This window comes from Pseudonaja textilis, chromosome 6 (genome assembly GCF_049901715.1).
Source record: "Pseudonaja textilis isolate UNSWEBS1 chromosome 6, rPseTex1.2, whole genome shotgun sequence".
Lineage (NCBI taxonomy): Eukaryota > Metazoa > Chordata > Lepidosauria > Squamata > Elapidae > Pseudonaja > Pseudonaja textilis.
The window spans coordinates 5,867,405-5,886,104 of NC_141995.1; the positions used below are offsets into that span (position 1 = coordinate 5,867,405).

The window sequence follows — 18,700 nt, forward strand, 5'->3', positions numbered from 1 at the left end:
CAAACGCCGCTTTCCAACCGGAAAAGCTCACCCGGAAGCACCTTCTCGTCAAACAAGATAGTGGCGCCCAGCAAATCGGCAGCCCGGTAGGAAATGTTCCACGGACTGGTACCGGTCCACGGCCCAGTGGTTGGGGACCCCTGGTCTAGATGATGCATCTACTGCATTTGTTTTGAATTTACCAGGACTCAAGAAATTCGTGTTACCCACCCTTCACTTTGTCACCACGCAAGACCCTTTCCCCGAAAATACCATCTCAGGGCCAGCTCTCTGCCCCTCCCTGCAGCGAAGATCCCAAATCCGACGGGGCTTTTCTGCAATCCCCTGAACCTCCTTCTTCAAGAGGCTGCTAAGTCCCTCTGACAGCTTGCTTCTGATGTATTTAAATTATTTTTTACAGTACATTTTAAAGTTATTCCAAAAACACTCTCAGAAATGTTTCTATTTTGAATCTGTCAGCTTGTATTTCTTTCCGTGGCTCCACGGCTCATCCAGAGCTCGGCTTTGCTGACTCTTTTGCTATGCATCCAGCTGTCTGGTGACCTCCTCCCTCCCTGCACGTGTGTCTTCTTCACCTCCTATTCTTCTTGAAGAGAAAAGAAAATAAAATAAACCCCTCCAGATGCTCTTAAGAGCTTATGTCGAATCTTCCCCCTAGGAATCCTGATAGAAGAGATGGAGAAATGCTTGCTTGGAACCAGGGGTGGGATTCAGCCGGTTCTGACTGGTTCTGGAGAAGCGGCAGCGGAAATTTTGAGTCGTTCGGAGAACCGGACAATCCCACCTCTGACTGGCCCCGCCAACCCCCATCTCTTCTCTGCCTCCCATTGAGTCCCAGCGGATCGGCTGGGTCTCCTTTGGTTGCCCTGCACAGGAGAACGGAGCTGGAAAGCCGGTTAGTGGGAAGGGAAGAGAAGGGGGATTTTGCAGTAACCTTCCCCTGCCACGCCCACCAAGCCACGCCCACACAACCAGTAGTAAAAAAAAAATTGAATCCCACCCCTGCTTGGAACCCTTGTTAACAAAACGGGAAGGATCAAGAGAGGTCAACCGCAGGGTTGGGATTCTACCGGTTCAGCCCATTCTATGGAACCGGTAGCTCCGAAGAGCAGCTGACACCGAATCGATTCGCCGCGATGGTCGTCGGTTTGGCCCGCCCGCCTGCCCGCCCAGGGCTCTAGGCTGTCCAATGGCCTCTGCATTTTCCTCCTCAGTTGCTTTGCGTGGCACAGCTGAGTGCCGCTCGTCAACAAGGAACAGGTGAATGCTTGCCGGTCCCGGTCGTTTGTAAATAGTGCGCGCCAAATGCACAACGCGCATTTGGCGCACGCACGCGCCAAGCAAACCGGTTATACCGGTAGGATCCCACCCTTGGTCGACCGTGTCAGTTGAACCCGAGCTGGAACTTATGCAAGGCCAACAGCAGGAGCACAACCCTCCTCTCCATCGTGCTTAAAGCTCCTTCATAGGATAGATTAGCGAAACAGGAAGTGTTTGCCCAAAAATATTATTTAAGGCCCAGTTGCAGAATATTCGTCAGTAAAAGAAGATTTCGCTTCCCTACTGCGGCTCGCCACGTGGGTGTTTTCTTGTTGCTTCTGTCCACAATTAGGTCTGAATGCTGCCTTTTTATGAAATTCCCCTCTCTCTCACGTGTCTTTTCCCGCTCTTGCTTATCCCTGATCTGAATTGATGAGGGAGGAAAGAACTTTCTTGAAGTCAAATATATGCCTCTGTCAACCTCACCTCTGGGCTTCCTTAAAAGCTTCCGTTATTATTATTTCAATAAAAAAGGAAAGAAATAAAACTGACACAAATGTGCACTTTAAAAATAATAATAATAAAACATAATAAAGAAAATACCACGAAAGCAATAAATAGGGTCGTGGCAACCCCCAAAAAAGGTCAACGAATCATTAAATGGAAGATATTACATGGCTAAATATATTCTAATGCACCATTAATAATTTACAGTACCGTAAGGCACTTTATACCAAACTTCTGATCAGGAATTATCTGTATTAACTACAAAAACACATGGTTAACCCCACTAAAGTTATTAAGAGGAAAGAGTCAAATAAATAGCAAACAATATGGACAAAAATACTGTAAATAACGTGTAGACTCTATGTCTGATTAAAACATAAACTTTAGATCTTGGAGCGTGGCACAATTCCATTTCTAGAATTGTAACCCAGAATTGGCTTCCAAGCCTGACTGGACATCGGATGTTTTTTAAACAAAACACAAAGTGATGGTAGACATCAAAGCAATTCAACCTTCTTCCACAGAGGGGGATCACGGATTCCGAGTGGCTGAGTTTCCTTCCTACCATTCAAGGCGATGGGCTTTCAGCTATTATTGGCAGTATCATCGTTCGGCCCTGACCCTGCTGGCCTCCGGCAAGGCCTTGAACCCTGGGCCCTGGTCCAAGTCTGGGGACCTGGGTGTGGATGGAGCCCAGGGAGAGTCTCCTTGCTACCTGAATGTTTGTTCCGTGGTTCGCGGCTCTGATATACTGTATGGGTTTTGTCTACTTTGACTGTAGGCTGCCCTGAGTCATATATGTGAGATGGGCGGCGATGTAAATCAAACAATTAAATCTCTCTCTCTCTCTCTCTCTCTCTCTCTCTCTCTAACTCTCTATCTCTCTCTTTCTCTAACTCTCTAACTCTCTAAGTCTAACACTAACTCTCTCTCTCTCTCTAACTCTCTATCTCTAACGCTATCTCTCTCTCTCTAACTCTCTCTTTAAATCTCTAACTCTAGCTTTCTCTAATTCTAACACTATTTCTCTATCTCTAACTCTCTAATTCTTTCTCTAACTCTCTCTCTCTCTAACGCTATCTCTCTCTCTCTTTATAACTCTAACTTTCTCTACCTCTAACACTATCTCTCTATCTCTAACTCTCTCTTTAACTCTCTAACTCTCTCTAACTCTTTCTCTAACACTCTCTCTCTTTATATAGCTATCTCTCTATATATATATCTATCTCTATATCTATCATCTCTATCTCTATCTATCTATCTATCTATCTATCTATCTATCTATCTATCTATCTCTGGTCCAATTCTCTGCTCAGGACAGGAATCCATGAAAGGGGTGTCTGGTCAGCTGCCCTTTGAAACCGCTGTCCATCGTTCTTCCAGGCAGGCGATTCCATCACTTAACAGCTTCTGCCGCTCAGAACACCTCCTCCTTCTAGTCACTTCTTCATAGTCAAGACCAATGGTGGTATACTACCAGTTTGGACCAGTTCTGACAAACCAGTATTAAAAAAAAAAAAGCCTCCTGAGAGGAGGAAGAAAAGCACAGGATCAGCCCCCTCCGACCTGCCCCTGCCCTTTTCTCTTCTCTATCCTCTCGCTGATTGGCGCTGCGGGTCTCCGCTCATGTGGGGAAAGCTCCGCGTACGCGCATTAGGCAAAGCACACCCACCAAGTCACGCCCACCGAACCGATGGCAAAACCATTTGAATCCCACCACTGGTCCAAGACCAGGGGTCTCCAAATGTGGGCCCCTTTAAGACTGGTGGACTTCAACTCCCAGAATTCCTCAGCCAGCATGGGGAATTCTGGGAGTTGAAGTCCCCCAGTCTTAAAGGGGCCAAGTTCAGAGGCCTCTGCCCAAGATGAATCTTGTTCCTTTCCATTTCGTCCTGTTGTTCTTCGCTCTGCCCTCAGCTTCAACAAAAGGAGGAGAGGTCCAAGCTCCTTCTGTAAGTGGGGAGGAAGCGTTCCCTGCCCCACAGATCCTGCTTCTCCATCCCAAGGAGAAGATTCCCAGGCAGGCATCCATCTTGCCCGGCCCTTTGCTGGAACTCAATTTAATGACCTGCAGAATAATCGTGTTCTGGCTCCATTGTCCAAGAGCCACCGCAAACAGGATGCCCCCAATTTCCTGTTATTTCAACCGATGGCCGAGGAAGAGCCCCTGCCTGAGTGGAGAAGACGATGAAGCAGAACGGCAGCCATGACGGCCTGGCTCAGAGAAGACGCTCCTCTGTCCTAGCTGGAGGGAGGGAGCTGGGACTCTTGCAAGGAGGAGGGGAGGGGGAGGAGGAGGGGGAGGAGGGGAAGGGGAGGAGGAGGGGGTAGGAGGAGGAGGAAGGGAAGGGAGGATGGGAAGGAAGGGGGAGGGGAGGAGGAGGGGAGGAGGAGGAGGAGGGGAGGAGGAGGAGGAGGAGGAAGGGGAAGGGGAGGAGGAAGGGGAAGGGAGAGGAGAGGAGGCGGAGGAAGGAGGGAGGGGAAGGAGGAGAAGAGGAGGAGGAGGAGGAGGAAGGGGGAGGAGGAGGAGGAGGAAGAAGGGAGAGGAGTTGGAGGAGGAGAAGAGGAGGAGGAGGACAAGGGGGAGGGGAGGAGGAGGAGAAAAGGAGGGGAGGAGGGGACAAGGAAGGGGAAAGGAGAGGAGGGGGAGGAAGGGGGAGGGGAAGGAGGAGGGGGAAGGGGAGGAGGAGGAAGGGAAAGGGAGAGGAGTTGGAGAAAAGGAGGGGAGGAGGAGGGGAGGGGAGGAGGAGGGGGAGAGGGGAGGAGGGGAAGGAGGGGGAGGAGAAGGGAGGAGGAGGAGGAGGAGGAGGAGGGGGGAGGAGGAGGAGGAGGATACCATGCAGGGGAAGAAAATTTACCAAGGAGAGGATTATTGTAGAACCAAGGAGAAATGTCCTGAGAATCATTGACCTGGGGGCTCCAAGCACTGGAGCTTTTCAAGAAGAGGCTGGACAACCATTTGTCTGAAATGGGATAGTCTCCTGCCTGAGCAGGGGGTTGGACTAGAAGACCTCCAAGGTCCACTCCAGCTCTTCTATTCTGTTATTCTGCTAACCTCTCCTCCAAAGTACCTGAAGGCAGGACAAGAAACAATGGGTGGAAACTCACCAAGGACAGATCCAACCGGGAACTGCGGAGAAATTTCCTGATCATCAGAAGCATTGACCAGTGGAAGTTCTGGGTTCTCCATCACTGGAGGTTTTTAAGGAGAGGCTGGACAACCGTCTTGTCTGAAATGGCTCCTGCTTGAGCAGGGGTTGGACTAGGAGACCTCCATGGTCCCTTCCAACTCTGTTATTATCCTGTTATCCTTGAACGTTGAGCTAGGACAGGCTTCTTCAAACTTGGCAACTTTAAGACTTGTGGACTTCCACTCCCAGAATTCCTCTTCCAGTCATGTTAGCTCAGGAATTCTGGGAGTTGAAGTCCACAAGTCTTAAACCAGCCAAGGTTAGAGACCCCTGGTAATAAAGCGAGCCAAGCACTGCTTCTGGCTGAAAAGGTCTAATCGAGGGGTCTTCAAACTTGACAGCTTTAAGACTTGTGGACTTCGACTCCCAGAATTCCTCCTCCAGTCATGTTAGCTCAGGAATTCTGGGAGTTGCAGTCCACAAGTCTTACACTTGCCAAGTTTGAAGAGCCTTGAGCTAGGAGAATGCAAGGCTGCTCTTCTCCGCAGTTTCAGTCCTGGGACCCAAAAAGTCTCCTGCTGAACCTCTTCATTGCACAAAATAAAGGGCTCCTTGGCTGCTGGTCAAGACAGGACACGGTCGAGATGAGATGTGGTGGCTCAGCTACGAAGACGCTGAGCTTGTCGATCAGAAAGGTTGGCAGTTCGGCGGTTCGAATCCCCAGGGCCGCGTCACGGAGTGAGCTCCCCTTCCTTGTCCCAGCAGCTTCTGCCAACTTAGCAGTTCGAAAGCATGTGAAAAAATGCATGTAGAAAAATAGGGGCCCTTTTGGTGGGAAGGTAAACAGCGTTCCGTGCACCTTATCGGCGTTTAGTCCTGCCGGCCACATGACCACGGAGACGTCTTCGGACAGCGCTGGCTTTTCTACGGCTTTGTAACGGAGATGAGCAGCGCCCTCTAGAGCCCGAAACGACTACAACAAAGGTGCGAGGGGAACCTCTACCTTTACCTTATGGCTGCTTCCTCCTTTCACAGGCTCAGAAGGAGCCCGGCCAGAGGGCAAAAAAAGGCCCGGGAGAAAGGCCGGTGGGAGGTGGGGGAGGAGGTCTGGCGGCTCCTCGGATGTCCCCAGCCTCGAGCAAGGCGGCCACTATCTGGGCCCGCTGACCCTCGCTTCTTCCCAGGGCCTTTCCGGCCTCTTATCAAGGCAGCTCTGGTTGCTCAGCTCTGGCCAGAGCTATCTCACGCCAGCCGGTCAGCCACGTCACCAGGGCAGTGAAGGGCCACAGCGCATTTCCACTGGGGACCGAGGCTGGAAAACGTCCCTCGATCCGACACGGAGGTGGAGTCCCCCAGAGAGCAGTGGCCCCCACGCCTGCCTCTCCTCAACCAGGAGCCCCTCCAGACTGCCACTTCACCCCATTTGCAGGCACTTTGGGGAAAGTGTCTCTGCCAGGCCGGGGCAGGGCAGGAGTGGGGCTGAGCTGCACCAGGCAGTGCGGGGCTCCTGGGATTCGGGGCTCGGACGTCCCAGGTGGGAAGTTGCAGAGCGGCAGATTGAAGCCAGAGGCAGGTGGTCCCAGGTGTGTTGGAAAGAGCATGGACACACACACACACAGCCCAGCCGCAGGAAGCCCCACTCCACCTGGGTTCGAGGGCTCCCTGTGGCCGGAGAGCAGGCTTGGTCTCCCTGGAGGGAGGGAGCAGAAGGCCAGACTCCTCTAGACCTGCCAAAGCCCAAGCAGGATGCCCCGGGGACAGTCCCAGTTGTCTTGGGGCTGTTGTTGTCATCATTGTCGTTGTTCTCCTCCTCTTCCTCCTCCTCTACCACCACCACTGCAAACCGTGTTGCCTTCTACCACTGATGGTGTTCCCTAGTTGGGTCACAGAACATCCACAAGAAAACAACCCAGCTCAGAGAGCATCAAGGACCCCACAGCCACTGCCATCCTCCTTCTTCCTCCTCCTCCTCTTCCTCCTCCTCCTCCTCTTTTCCTGCCACCTCTGCCTCCTCTCTTCTTTCTTCTTCCTCTTCTTTTTCCACCTCCTCCTTCTTCCTCCTTCTTCTTCCTCTTCTTTCTTCTTCCTCCTCCTCTTCTTCTCCACCTCCTCTTTTCCACCTCCTTTCCTTCTTCCTCCTTTCTTCCTCCTCCTCTTTCTTTCTTCCACCTCCTTTTTCCTTCTCCTCCTCCTTTTCCTTCCTCCTTTCCTCCCTCTTCTTTTTCTGCCATCTCTTCCTCCTTTTTTTCCTCCTCCTTTCCCTCTTCCTCCTTTCTTCCTCCTCTTCTTTTTCTGCCATCTCTTCCTCCTCCTTTTTTCCTTCTCCTCCTCCTTTTCCTCTTCCTCCTTTCTTCCTCCTCCTCTTCCTTCTCTTCCTCCTCCAAGGGCTTCCTCTGCCAGGAGCCGATCCCAGCAGCCAGGGAGGCAGGCCTGGAGGCCACGCTCTGCTCTCCACTGACCGCCTGACCCCTTGCCAAAGTTCAGGGCTTCCTAGAAAGCCTCTGCCCCTCCTGGAAGAGGAGGAAGGCCCTCCAGATGCTCCGGCCGTGACCTGGTCCCGACCCCCTGTTCCAAGAGGAGAGCCCTGCCCGGCCGCCTGCCCGATAAGCAGAGCTGGCACAGTCAAGCAGGATTTTCCCTAATCCGTTGGGAACTTCTGAGCGGCTCAGCCATAAAAGCGAGGTGACAGGAAGGTCGAGTTCCCTAACAATGCCGGAGCCTGTAATGTTTATGTGCAGAGGGATCCTTTTCCACAACAGCCAGGCCCTCCGATAAGGCCATTGTCAGCCAGACCGAGTCGCCTCTTTGCAGCTCCTCCAGGCAAGGCCTTCTGCCCAGCTGAATGAGAACATTTTTTTCCGGTGCCAGCTTGACCGCGGTCACCGGAGCCCCGAGCCGTCCTGCTCAGCAATTCCCCGCAGGGGCCTTTTCCCGTGGTCCCTCCGAGGTCAAACACAGGAAGGACACGGGGGGCGGGATGGAAAGCACCCCAATCCCTCTACGGAAGCACCTCAAGAGGCAGCCCCTGCACATGTGTGTACATACACACACGGACCCACACACAGGTTCTCCCCAAAGGCCACAATCCTGCCTAACCCCTGAAACCAGGGAGGCTACAAGGCACCCGTGGCTTCCTTCATGTCATACGAGAGTCCCTCTTGGGCCTACCGAAGAAAAAAGGGCTGCCCTGAAGAAGGTGGCTTGGCTCTCTTCTCAACCACACAGCCTATGTTCCTCCACTATCGAGGCCCACCAACGGGGCGCCTTGATTCGTGGGGCAGGCGAAAGGAACGGACCGGCCGCTTCCAGAGGAGAAGTTGCTTTCCTGGGTGAGGGGAGGAGACCCAGCGAAGGGTCAACACCCCCTGGAAGATCCTGCTCCCCCTCCACCTGGTCGCCAGTCCAGCTGCAGTCCCACAACATTCAGATCATCCATGCCACTTAAGGACTTAGCAAGAGACGAGAAGCTTGGCCTGGGTGCTGCTTAAGTGCTCTCGCTCTCTCCGCTGGGTGGTTTCCTTGCAAGACTTCATGACCCAAACCGGGTAGACTCCGCAACTGCAGTTACAAAATTCGTTTTGGTCTTTTGCGTTTTGGGATCCTTCAATCCCGTCAATCTACCTCCTCCTCTTTCCTAGCCATTGTCTGCCTGCTGCAGGACGGAGGCCTCTTCCGCCTGTTTCCAACCAAACAGGCCCCCAAGCTTACTTTGGCCAGTTGGGCCCGCAATGCTCAGCTGATGTGGTCGCTTTTGATCAAGTGGGATCCATTCCATAACCTCCTCGATCCACCTGCCGTCGGTTCTTCTTGCTAGGTGACCAGCCCATTTCCACTTCCGTTCTTTTACTCTCTACATACAGATCAAGGGTGGTATTCAATTTTTTTTACTACTGGTGTCTTGGTGGGTGTGGCTTGGTGGGCATGGTATGGCTTGGTGGGCATGGCTTGGTGGGCGTGGTGTGGCTTGGTGGGCATGGTGTGGCTTGGTGGGCGTGGCTTGGTGGGCGTGGCAGGGGAAGGATATACTGCAAAATCCCCCTTCCCTCCCCACCCCACTAACCTGCTTTCCAGCTCTGTTCTCCTGGAGGGCAACCAAAGAAGAGCCAGCCAATCAGCTGGGATGCAGGAGGCGGAGCATAGATGGGGCAGGGCCAATCAGAGCTGGAATTCGCCGGTTCTCCGAACTACTCAAAATTTCCGCTACCGGTTCTCCAGAACTGGTCAGCACCTGCTGAATCCCACCTCTGAACAGGGGCTTCAGGACTCGGGAGCCTGATTCTTATTTTAAATCACATCATTTTTGCTCTTCAGTCTTTTTGGGCTATTTCCCTGCCACCCCCTCAACTAAAGAGCAGCCCCCTCCCTTTAGCGAGAAGGAGAGTTTGTTCTGCTGGTAAGGACCCCCACCCAGGGAATGGGGGGTGGGAGCAGGTGGCACAACAAGGGCAATAAGACGAGACAATAAACCAATAGGAAGAGGCTTTCCAGAAAGGCAGCCCATGCATTGCACAAGGCCCTGGGAAGGGGTTCCTTAAAAGGAACAGGAGCAGAGGTGGGCATTCAGCCGGTTCTGACCAGTTCTGGAGAACCGGTAGCGGAAATTTGGAGTAGTTTGGAGAACCGGCCAATCCCACCTCTGACTGGCACCGCCAACCCCATCTCTTCTCTGCCTCCCATTGAGTCCCAGCTGATTGGCTGGGTCTCCTTCGGTTGCCCTGTACAGGAGAAGGGAGCTGGAAAGCAGGTTAGTGGGGTGTGGAGGGAAGGGGGATTTTACAGTGTCCTTCCCCTACCACACCCACCAAGCCACGCCCACCAAACCACGTCCACAGAACCAGTAGTGAACCATTTTGAATCCCACCACTGAACCAGAGACTCTCTCTCTCTTCCCGATTCACGCCGTCTTCGTGGTGCTGTTATCCTGCCTGGGTCCGCCCCCTGCAGGGGATGCCCACCACTCAGCGCTGAAGCTTGGCTGCCTCCCAGCTGCCCAACCGCTTTGGGCCCCTTACCCCAATCCACCGGCCATACACAGGTCTTTGGCCCCATGCAGCTTCTCCAGCCGCTCCTCCACCTCGCCGCTTCTACCAAGTGTAGCCTCTTGGCTAACAATCGCACTGACGCACAATCCTTGTCTATGGAGGACTCTCCGCCATTCAGGTGACAATTGTCCCCGGGGTGCTTTCTCCAAAAGGCTACTGGACTTTCTGGGGGGGAGGGGGTTTCCCCTCCTTAAAGATATCTGGCTTCTCAGGCAAGAAGCAGATAAATAGATAATCAGAGTTGGAAGGGACCTTGTAGGTCATCTAGTCCAACCCCCCGCCCAAGCGGGAAACCCTACACAATTTCTGACAAATGGCAGTCCAATCACTTCCTAAAAGCCTCAAGTGATGAAGCTCCCACAACTTCCAAAGGCAAATTCTGTTCTATTGGTTTGATGGTTCTCCCTGTTTGATGGTTTGATGGTTCTCCCTGTCAGAAAGTTTCTCCTTATTTCCAGATTGAATCTCTCCTTGTTCAGTTTCCATCCATTGTTCATTCCATCCATTAGCGAAGAAGACCTGAAGAAGCTCCTTGGATGAGAAGCCAAACATCTTCAAGGAGCAAAAACCCAGAAAGTCCAGTTGCCTTTTGGAAAAAAGCACCCGTGGGACAACCCTTGTCCACATTCTTCTAGCTTGTCACCAGGAATGACTCCTTTTCTTAAGGGTTGTTACCAGGGGAAGAACAATTGTGTCAACGGGGGAAGCAAAAGGGGCAGCCACTTACCAACACGGAGTAGATGTGGAAGCAGCGGTAGACGGGGGAGAAATCCACCAAATCTTGAGCACCGGGAACCTGGGGCGACACAGAAGAGGGACAGGGTTTCATGTGTGCACACGTGTGTTACCTCTTCTGCGGGAGCTGCACTGATTGGCGATTTGCTTCCTGATGCAATTCAATTCAATCATTTAAAGCAGTGGCCCCCAACCTTTTTTGTGCCACGGCCCGGTACCGGCATCACAGAATGATCCGCGGCCCGGTACCGGCATCAGCACGCACGACCAAGGTAAGGCGAGCCGAGCGACCGGCCAGCCAGCCGTCCCCCGCTTCTCCCGCCACCTTCAACTCCTCCTTTGTACCTTTGTCGATGGGCTTCTGGACGGCTTCGGGACGGTCGCCGGCTCGCTTGCCTTGGGTGCTGAAAGAATCCTCGCGCCTTAGTTTCATTCAAGCCGCCCCTTCGATGAAACTAAGGCGCGAGGATTCCTTCAGGACTCCAAACGCCGCTTCCAACCGGAAAAGCTCACCCAGAAGCACTTTCTCATCAAACAAAATGGCAGCGCCCAGCAAACTGGCAGCCCGGTAGGAAATGTTCCACAGACCGGTACCGGTCCACAGCCCGGTGGTTGGGGACCCCTGATTTAAAGCTCTTCCTGGCTTGGGACCAGGCGATCTGAGGGATAACTGCCTCTTCTTGCCTGTCACATCTACCCGACCCGTTAAGAGTGGGGAGGCAGGGAACGTTGCGGGTCCCACCCCCGAGGAAGATACATCCGATGAGACCCAAAAGAAGGGCCTTCTCCGTGGTGGCTCCCTCACTCTGGAGTATCATTTCCCTCAGAGATTAGAACGGTCCCTACTCTAGCACTCTTCCGGAAGGCACTGAAGAAGACCTGGTTCTGCCAGCCGGCCTGGGGAGCCCAAAGAAGGATGGAGCCCATCCAATGGTTCGTGTGATCTGCTCTTGTCGGAACAGGGAGCGTGGGAGTTGTTGTTTTTTCCGCCCCAAAATTTTGTTCTATTGTACTTTACTAATTTATTTGATTCTTTTTGTTAATTTTTATTGTTTTTTATTTTTTGTTTTAAATATGGTTTTACTTTGTGTAAGCCGCCTCGAGTCGCCATGGGTGAATAGGCGGCAATATAAATCAAGAAAGAAAGAAAGAAAGAAGGAAGGAAGGAAGAAGGAAGAAGGAAGGAAGGAAGGAAGGAAGGAAGGAAGGAAGGAAGAAAGAAGAAAGAAAGAAAGAAAGAAAGAAAGAAAGAAAGAAAGGTAGGAAGGAAGGTAGGTAGGTAGGAAGGAAAAGAAGGAAGGAAGGAAGGAAGGAAGGAAGGAAGGAAGGAAGGAAGGAAGGAAGGAAGGAAGGTAGGAAGGAAGGTAGGTAGGTAGGTAGGTAGGTAAGGAAGGAAGGAAGGAAGGAAGGAAAGAAAGGTAGGAAGGAAGGAAGGAAGGAAGGAAGGAAGGAAGGAAGGAAGGAAGAAAGAAGAAAGAAAGAAAGAAAGAAAGAAAGAAAGAAAGAAAGAAAGAAAGAAAGAAAGAAAGAAAGAAAACAAAACAAAACTATGTGAAATGAGATTATTATATTATGATTAAAAAGGCGATGAATGGAAACTAAATATAATTCCATATATAAAATTTGGTTAAATGGAGGCAAAGAGGAAAAATGAAATGGTTATGTGAATATCTCTGGAATAAACGTAAGACTCATTGTAGCTGGGGGAATACTATGTGGATCCTGAATGGGAGGGGAAAGAAACACCTTCATACAAAATAGTAAATAGGGAATCATTGCTAATTGGAAGGTAATAATTGAGAATGATTATATTGATATTAGTTTTCTTTTCTTTTTGTTTTTTTTTGTTTGTTAGACATCGGCTTTGAGAAAATAAAAGAAGAAAACGTGTAAAATAAAACAGGTGGTAAGCTGGAAATGAAAATAGAAAGGGGATAAATAGTGGAGCATGTACTTTAGGATGAAAATGTTTTTTGTTACTGGAATGATGGATGAAAAAATATGAAGCAAAAATGTATTCAAAGGAAAACGGAATAGATAATGATTTGATGTGAAACTAGATAAGAAAGCTGGAAATGTAACTATGACGATGGATGGATGTTATAAACCGGAATCACATTGCTCGCTTGGAGAGATGTATAAAAAATAAAAATTATTATTAAAAAGAAAAAGGAAAGGAAAAGTCCACCCTGGAAGACCCTGAGTGACAACTCCGCCCCCCCCCCAGGCAGATCCAGAAGAGGATGGAAATCAGCTGCCTCCCCCCTCCCTCCCTCCTTCTGAGCCCCCTCCCCTTCCCTCCTTTCCCGGCCGCTGCCATTTCCACTTCCACGGGCAGCCCAGCCAATCCCCTCTCCCCCTCCTGTCCTGGCCTTAGAGCAGACTTGCCTCTTCTTCCTCCTCTTCCTCCTCCTCTTCCACATCCAGGATCCCAGAATCCTGCTCGGAGCTCGGACTGGTGCTCTTGAGTTCCGGCCCCGAATTCTTGCCGGCCTCTGTCCTGCCCCTTCGGCCCCGGGACCTCAAGGGCTGCCCCACCAGGCCATCCAGGCTCCTCTGTTGCTGGGCCTAGGACACAAAACGGGGGCAGGAGGGTCAGTCGGAGCGCCGCTGCCTGTCGCACAGGGGGGCCCTTCTCATTATCACCTGCCATCACCCGCTGTCCCGACGGCCCCCTTTGGAGGTCGTCCCGTTGGAAGCCCCACCTGGCTGAGGGCAGACCTGAACGGCCCAGCGGTAGGAAGACCTGGACCCCCAGGGGCCCCACCTCTGCCGCCATTAAGGACCCAGTTATTTCCCCTTGCGCCCCCCCCACCCCCGTCAGTTCCATCCGCCAACATCTGGGCACCAGAGAACCCCGAAAGCCATCCAGAGGCACCCTGGGAAACCTCCATTGTGCACTGCAGATGGATACCAGCTGTCCGTCTTCTTCTGCCAAGACGTTATAGCCAGGGCAAGCTGGAGGAGACCCTCCCCAGGCAGGGTCCTCCCCCCCCACCCCCATACATTAACAACTTGCATCCCCCAGTGAAACATGTAAGAAACATGGGGTGGGGGGGGTGCAGCTTGCAGCTAAGACGAGAAAGATGGTATTTTCTCTAGAGACTAGCAGGAGCCGGTTTGGATGGAAGAAGAACCTTCTTTTCAGATGACAAGAACACGCCAAGGACATGCCACACACGTGCAAACACACACAGAGAGAGATTTGTATATGTACACTTGCAGGGGGCGCAGAATTGCAGTTCTTCCTCGACTTATGACCCCAATTGAGCCTGAGCTTTTCTGTTCTTTAAGCGAGACAACTTGTTCAAGTGAGGTTTGCCGACATTTTTACACCCTTTCTTTGCCACGGGCTGATAGTGAATTGTTGCCATCGATAAAGTTAGTCCCTGGTGTTGTGAAGTGGGGCTTCCCTTGTCAAAAGGACGCAAAAGGGGATCGCGTGCCCTAAGGACGAACCCGTTGCCAAGCAGCTGAATTTGGACGATGGGAGTGTGGTGGACGGCTGCAAAGGTCGTAACTCTGAAAAAAAAAAAACGGTCCTGACTACCCTTTTAAACCAGGCAGGGCTTGTGGCACGGCCCCCTCCTGACCTCTAGTGGCCCCACAGCACAATTTCTGCCTTCGCACGTCCCAACTTGTACAAGACACACACACACACACACACCCCGTGTCCACTCTGTCTGTCACCTGTCTGAGCGGGTGCGGGTGGAGAAAGGCTGGTCTTCTTCCAACCTCTTCCCTCTCGCAAAGGATCTTTGGATCCCCAATTCGTTCAGGTTCCGAGTCCTGAAGCCCCTCTCCTCAGAGGTGGGCATTCGGCAGGTTCTGACCAGTTCTGGAGAACCGGAAGCGGGAATTTTGAGTAGTTCGGAGAACCGGCAAATCCCACCTCTTACTGGCCCCGTCAACCCCATCTATTCTCTGCCTCCCATTGAGTCCCAGCTGATCGGCTGGGTCTCCTTTGGTTGCCCTGCACAGGAGAACAGAGCTGGAAAGCAGGTTAGTGGGGTGGAGAGCAGAGGTGGTATTCAGCAGGTTCTGACCAGTTCTGGAGAACCGGTAGCGGAAATTTTGAGTAGTTCGGAGAACCGGCCAATCCCACCTCTGACTGGCCCCGCCAACCCCCGTCTCTTCCCTGCCTCCCATTGAGTCTCAGATGATCGGCTGGGTCTCCTTTGGTTGCCCTGCACAGGAGAACGGAGCTGGAAAGCAGGTTAGTGGGGTGGGGAGGGAAGGGGGATTTTCGCGGTATCCTTCCCCTGCCACGCCCACCAAGCCACGCCCACAGATAGTAAAAAAAAATGAATCCCACCACTGCCCCACCCCACCACCCCATCTATTTTCTGCCTCCCATCAAGTTCCAGCGGATCAGCTGGGTCTCCTTTGGTTGCCCTACACAGGAGATCGGAGCTGGAAAGCAGGTTAGGGGAGGTGGGGATGGAATGGAGATTTTACAGTATCCTTTCCCTGCCACACCCACCAAGCCACGCCTTGCCCACCAAGCCACGCCCACAAAACCGGTTGTAAAAAAATTTGAATCCCACCACAGCCCCTGATCTCCCTTCTAGCCTCTGCCCTGCCATGCCAGTCACGTACCCACATCCCCGGGTCCAACAGGGCCCTTCCCCTTCTGGGAAATAGTCGAAGATTCATGTATAGAGAGAGGGTTTTTTTTTTCCTATATACAGGTAGTCCTCAACTTACAACCGTTTAGTTCAAAATTGCAACGCCACTGAAAAATGTTCTTCACGCTTATGACCTGGGCAGCACCCCCACCCCACCCCACCCCCAGGGTCACGTGATCCAAATTGAGAAGATGGGGAACTGAAACTCGTATTTATCATGACCGTCGCCGTGTCCCGGGTGGGTCGTGGGATTCCCCTCTCGCGACCTTTGGACGAGCCAAGTCCACGGGGAAGCCGGATTCACTTAACGGCCGGGTCACTAATTGATCCATTGCAGCGGTTCGCTTAATGAACGGGGGCAGGAAAGGTTGCAAAATGGAGGCCAATGTCTCCCTTAGCAACACAAATTGCGGGCTCAATTGGGGTCGTAGGTCGAGGACTCCCTGTATGTGGTTTTATACCAAAATGCAAAACAGAGAGAGACACCAAGTAAAGTTGAAATAGTGGGAAAACAGGGGAGGAAAAGGGGAAGAGGAAAGCGTGTAGGGAAAAAGAGAACAAAAAGAAAAGCATCAACAGATCCAGATAACAACATACCACCCCAACTTTTTACTTCTAGGTCAGTGGTGGCTAACCTTTTTGAAGTTCTGGGCAAAAATTGCACGTGCATGATCCCCCCCCCTTACCTGCACTGCACCTCCGCGCTGATTTTCGGCCAGTTTTGAGGCCTTTTTTGGCCTGCCAGAGGCTTGAGGGAAGGCTCTGTAGCCTTTGCAGGCCAAAAAATGGGCCCGTTTTGTCACTTCCGGTATTTCCAGAAATACCGGAAGTGATGAAACGGGGCCTATTTTTCGCCTGCAAAGGCTGCAGAGGCTTCCCTCAAGCCTTTGGGAGGCCGAAAAAGGTCCGAAATATCAGCTTGGGAGGAGCGCGCATGCGCAGTGAGGTAAGTTTGCCTGAGGTAAGTTTGCTCTGCGTGCCACCTGTGACACCTATGCCATAGGTTTGCCATCATGGTTCTAGGTAACAGTAGTCCTCAAGCTTACAACCACAATGGAGCCCAAAATTTCTGTTGCTAAGCGAGACACTTGTGAATTGAGTTTTGCCCCATGTTATGGCTTTTCTTGCCATAGTTGTTAAGTGAATCACCACAGTCGATAAGTTGGTTACCCGGTTGTTAAGTGAACCTGGCTTCCCCACGGACGTTGCTTGCCAAAAGGTCGCAAAAGGGGATCACGTCAGCCCAGGACAATGCAACCGTCTTAAATATGAGTCAGTTGCCAAGCATCTGAATGTAAATCTATTGACCATGGAGGATGCTGCAAAGGTCCTAAGCGCGAAAAACGTTTTTCAGTGGTAAATTTAAACGGTCACTAAATGAACTATTGCAAGTCGAGGACTACCTGTATATAGAACCTCCCCTCCCCATACACGAATCTTCGACTGTTTCCCAGAAGGGAGCGCAGAGGGAGGGCCTGGGATATGGGTCGTAAGTGTGAAAAAGGGTGACAAGTCACTTTTTTCAGTGCCGTTGTGACTTCAAACGGTCACTAAATGGAGTGCTGCAAGCCGAGGACCAAACTGAAATGTTTTAATCTTTCAAAGCCAAACCGTTTGCCCAAAATGCTGACTGGGGATACAAAAATGAAGAAAGACGAGGAATTTTCCGTTGGGGAGGGAATCTAAGGAGAGGGATTGCAAGTGACCCATAAAAGGGGCCGAACTATGAAAAGAACGAGAGCTCCGGATGAATCTTGGCTCCTGAGGGGAATGTTTTGGTCACGGAAACTGCCGGGTGCTTCGATGTGAGGCTGAATCGCCGTCACTTCTACAGCCAAGGAATTGCAACTTGGGAACTTCCCAGCACCCTCGGCTGCTGCGTAAGAAAACCCACCATGGCAAGAAGAGCCAGCGAAATCCACAATGGAGGTCTGAGAGGAGGTTTGGGCACGTTTGCAAAACGGATCCCGGTTTGCTTCCCGCAGCAGCTCTTCTGCAGAGCGCAGTCTCGCGAATGGGATGGGCCTTCCGGGGCACTAAAGGAAGCCTTCCGGATCCAAATCTGGAAGATTAGATCTGTATCAAGCCGCCGGTCTCAGCAATGGACAAAACCCTCTGGGGAAGCACTGCGTGGAACCGCCGAGGCACTGGGGCCTCCGCCGCAGTGTGGAAGCGCACTGAGCCGGTGCTGGGCAGAACAGAGGCAGCGTTGTGGCCCGCCAGAGGCCAGTTGGAGCAGAATTGGACAGTGAGGAGGTTGAGGAGGAACATGGGCCAGTCCTGGAGTCTGGGGAAGGCTCTGATGAGGGCTCTGTGTTGGAGGCAGAGATGGGGCCAGGGCCATCCGACAGTTATCAGCTGCCTTTGGAGTCAGAGATAAGTGGGGAAGAAGAGCAGCCGGAGCCTGTTCCCAGTGTGCACATGCGCAGAGCTGCCAGACAAAGGGAACAGCTGAAGAACAAGGGCCAACTTAGGAGTAAAGCCACAGGTGGATGGTGAATGGTCCCTCCCATAGGGAAAAAGGATGAGTGAAATGGAAGTGGTGTTTGCAGGAGACAATTAGTTCATTTAATTAGCGTGCAGATTTGTTCCTGACTCTCAGAGACTCTTTTGCCAAGTATTTTCTTGTTGCGCTTGGAAAATACCGGCCTGGCAGCTCTCTAAGCCTGATAAGGTCTGTGGTTGTAAATTCCCCCTTGTAAGACTGTTTGCCGGGACTTTATTGGATATGAATGAGAGGAATTCACGTTAGCCTAATCAAAAAAGGGTTTTGTCGGGACAAGGAGTCTGCTTCGTGATTTTGGGAAGCCTAGGTCAGAACAGGTGGGTTCAAGGACTTGGGTTTGGCTCCCTGAAAATGTATCAGGGTAGAGGAACGCAGTGGGAAGTAGCAGGAGAGACTCAAGAAGGAATGCGTGACAAAGCACGAAGGCCAGAATGAATGACCAGCCCGAAAGGAGAACTCCGACCTGGTCAAAGGAAGAATTAAGCAAAGCGGAATGGCAAAACCACCAGACAAGGAATGAGCCACGGAGAAGGTTGAGGGGATGAGAGTGGAAGAGAAGCGATGAGGAGGGGGCCTCTTGAAGAGCAAGCAGGAGAATGGAGGGGGATGGAGGCAAGGAAAGAACGCCAAGGAGACAAGGTGAATACGGCTCACATCAACTAGGGTTGTTTCCGTCAGGCGCCAGGAATCGGGGGCCCAGGCTGTTCAAATGAGTGCCAGTTTCATCCTTGCTGCTCTCTACAAGAATCAGAACTACTAACCATCAAGGTAAACTGACGGCGGAAAAGGGTGAACGGAATTCAAGGAGGGCTGGACTTGGATATCTTGTGGGAGCAAAGGGACTCCAGACTGATGACGTGCTTGACATCTCCCTCCGGCTCAGCCTGGTCA

The 18,700-nt window shown here is 51.9% G+C and overlaps 1 protein-coding gene across 1 annotated transcript in view; it reads right to left on the reverse strand.

Moving 5' to 3' along the window:
- The window catches only part of EXOC6B (exocyst complex component 6B), a 217,016-nt gene that overhangs the window by 102,145 nt on the left and 96,171 nt on the right, over positions 1–18,700 (reverse strand). Inside the window, exons 7-8 of the mRNA XM_087935729.1 lie at positions 13,064–13,243; positions 10,668–10,736 (exon numbers count right to left, since the gene is read on the reverse strand). Of these exons, the coding sequence (XP_087791855.1) occupies positions 10,668–10,736; positions 13,064–13,243 (249 nt within the window). The remainder of the gene's footprint in view (positions 1–10,667; positions 10,737–13,063; positions 13,244–18,700) is intronic.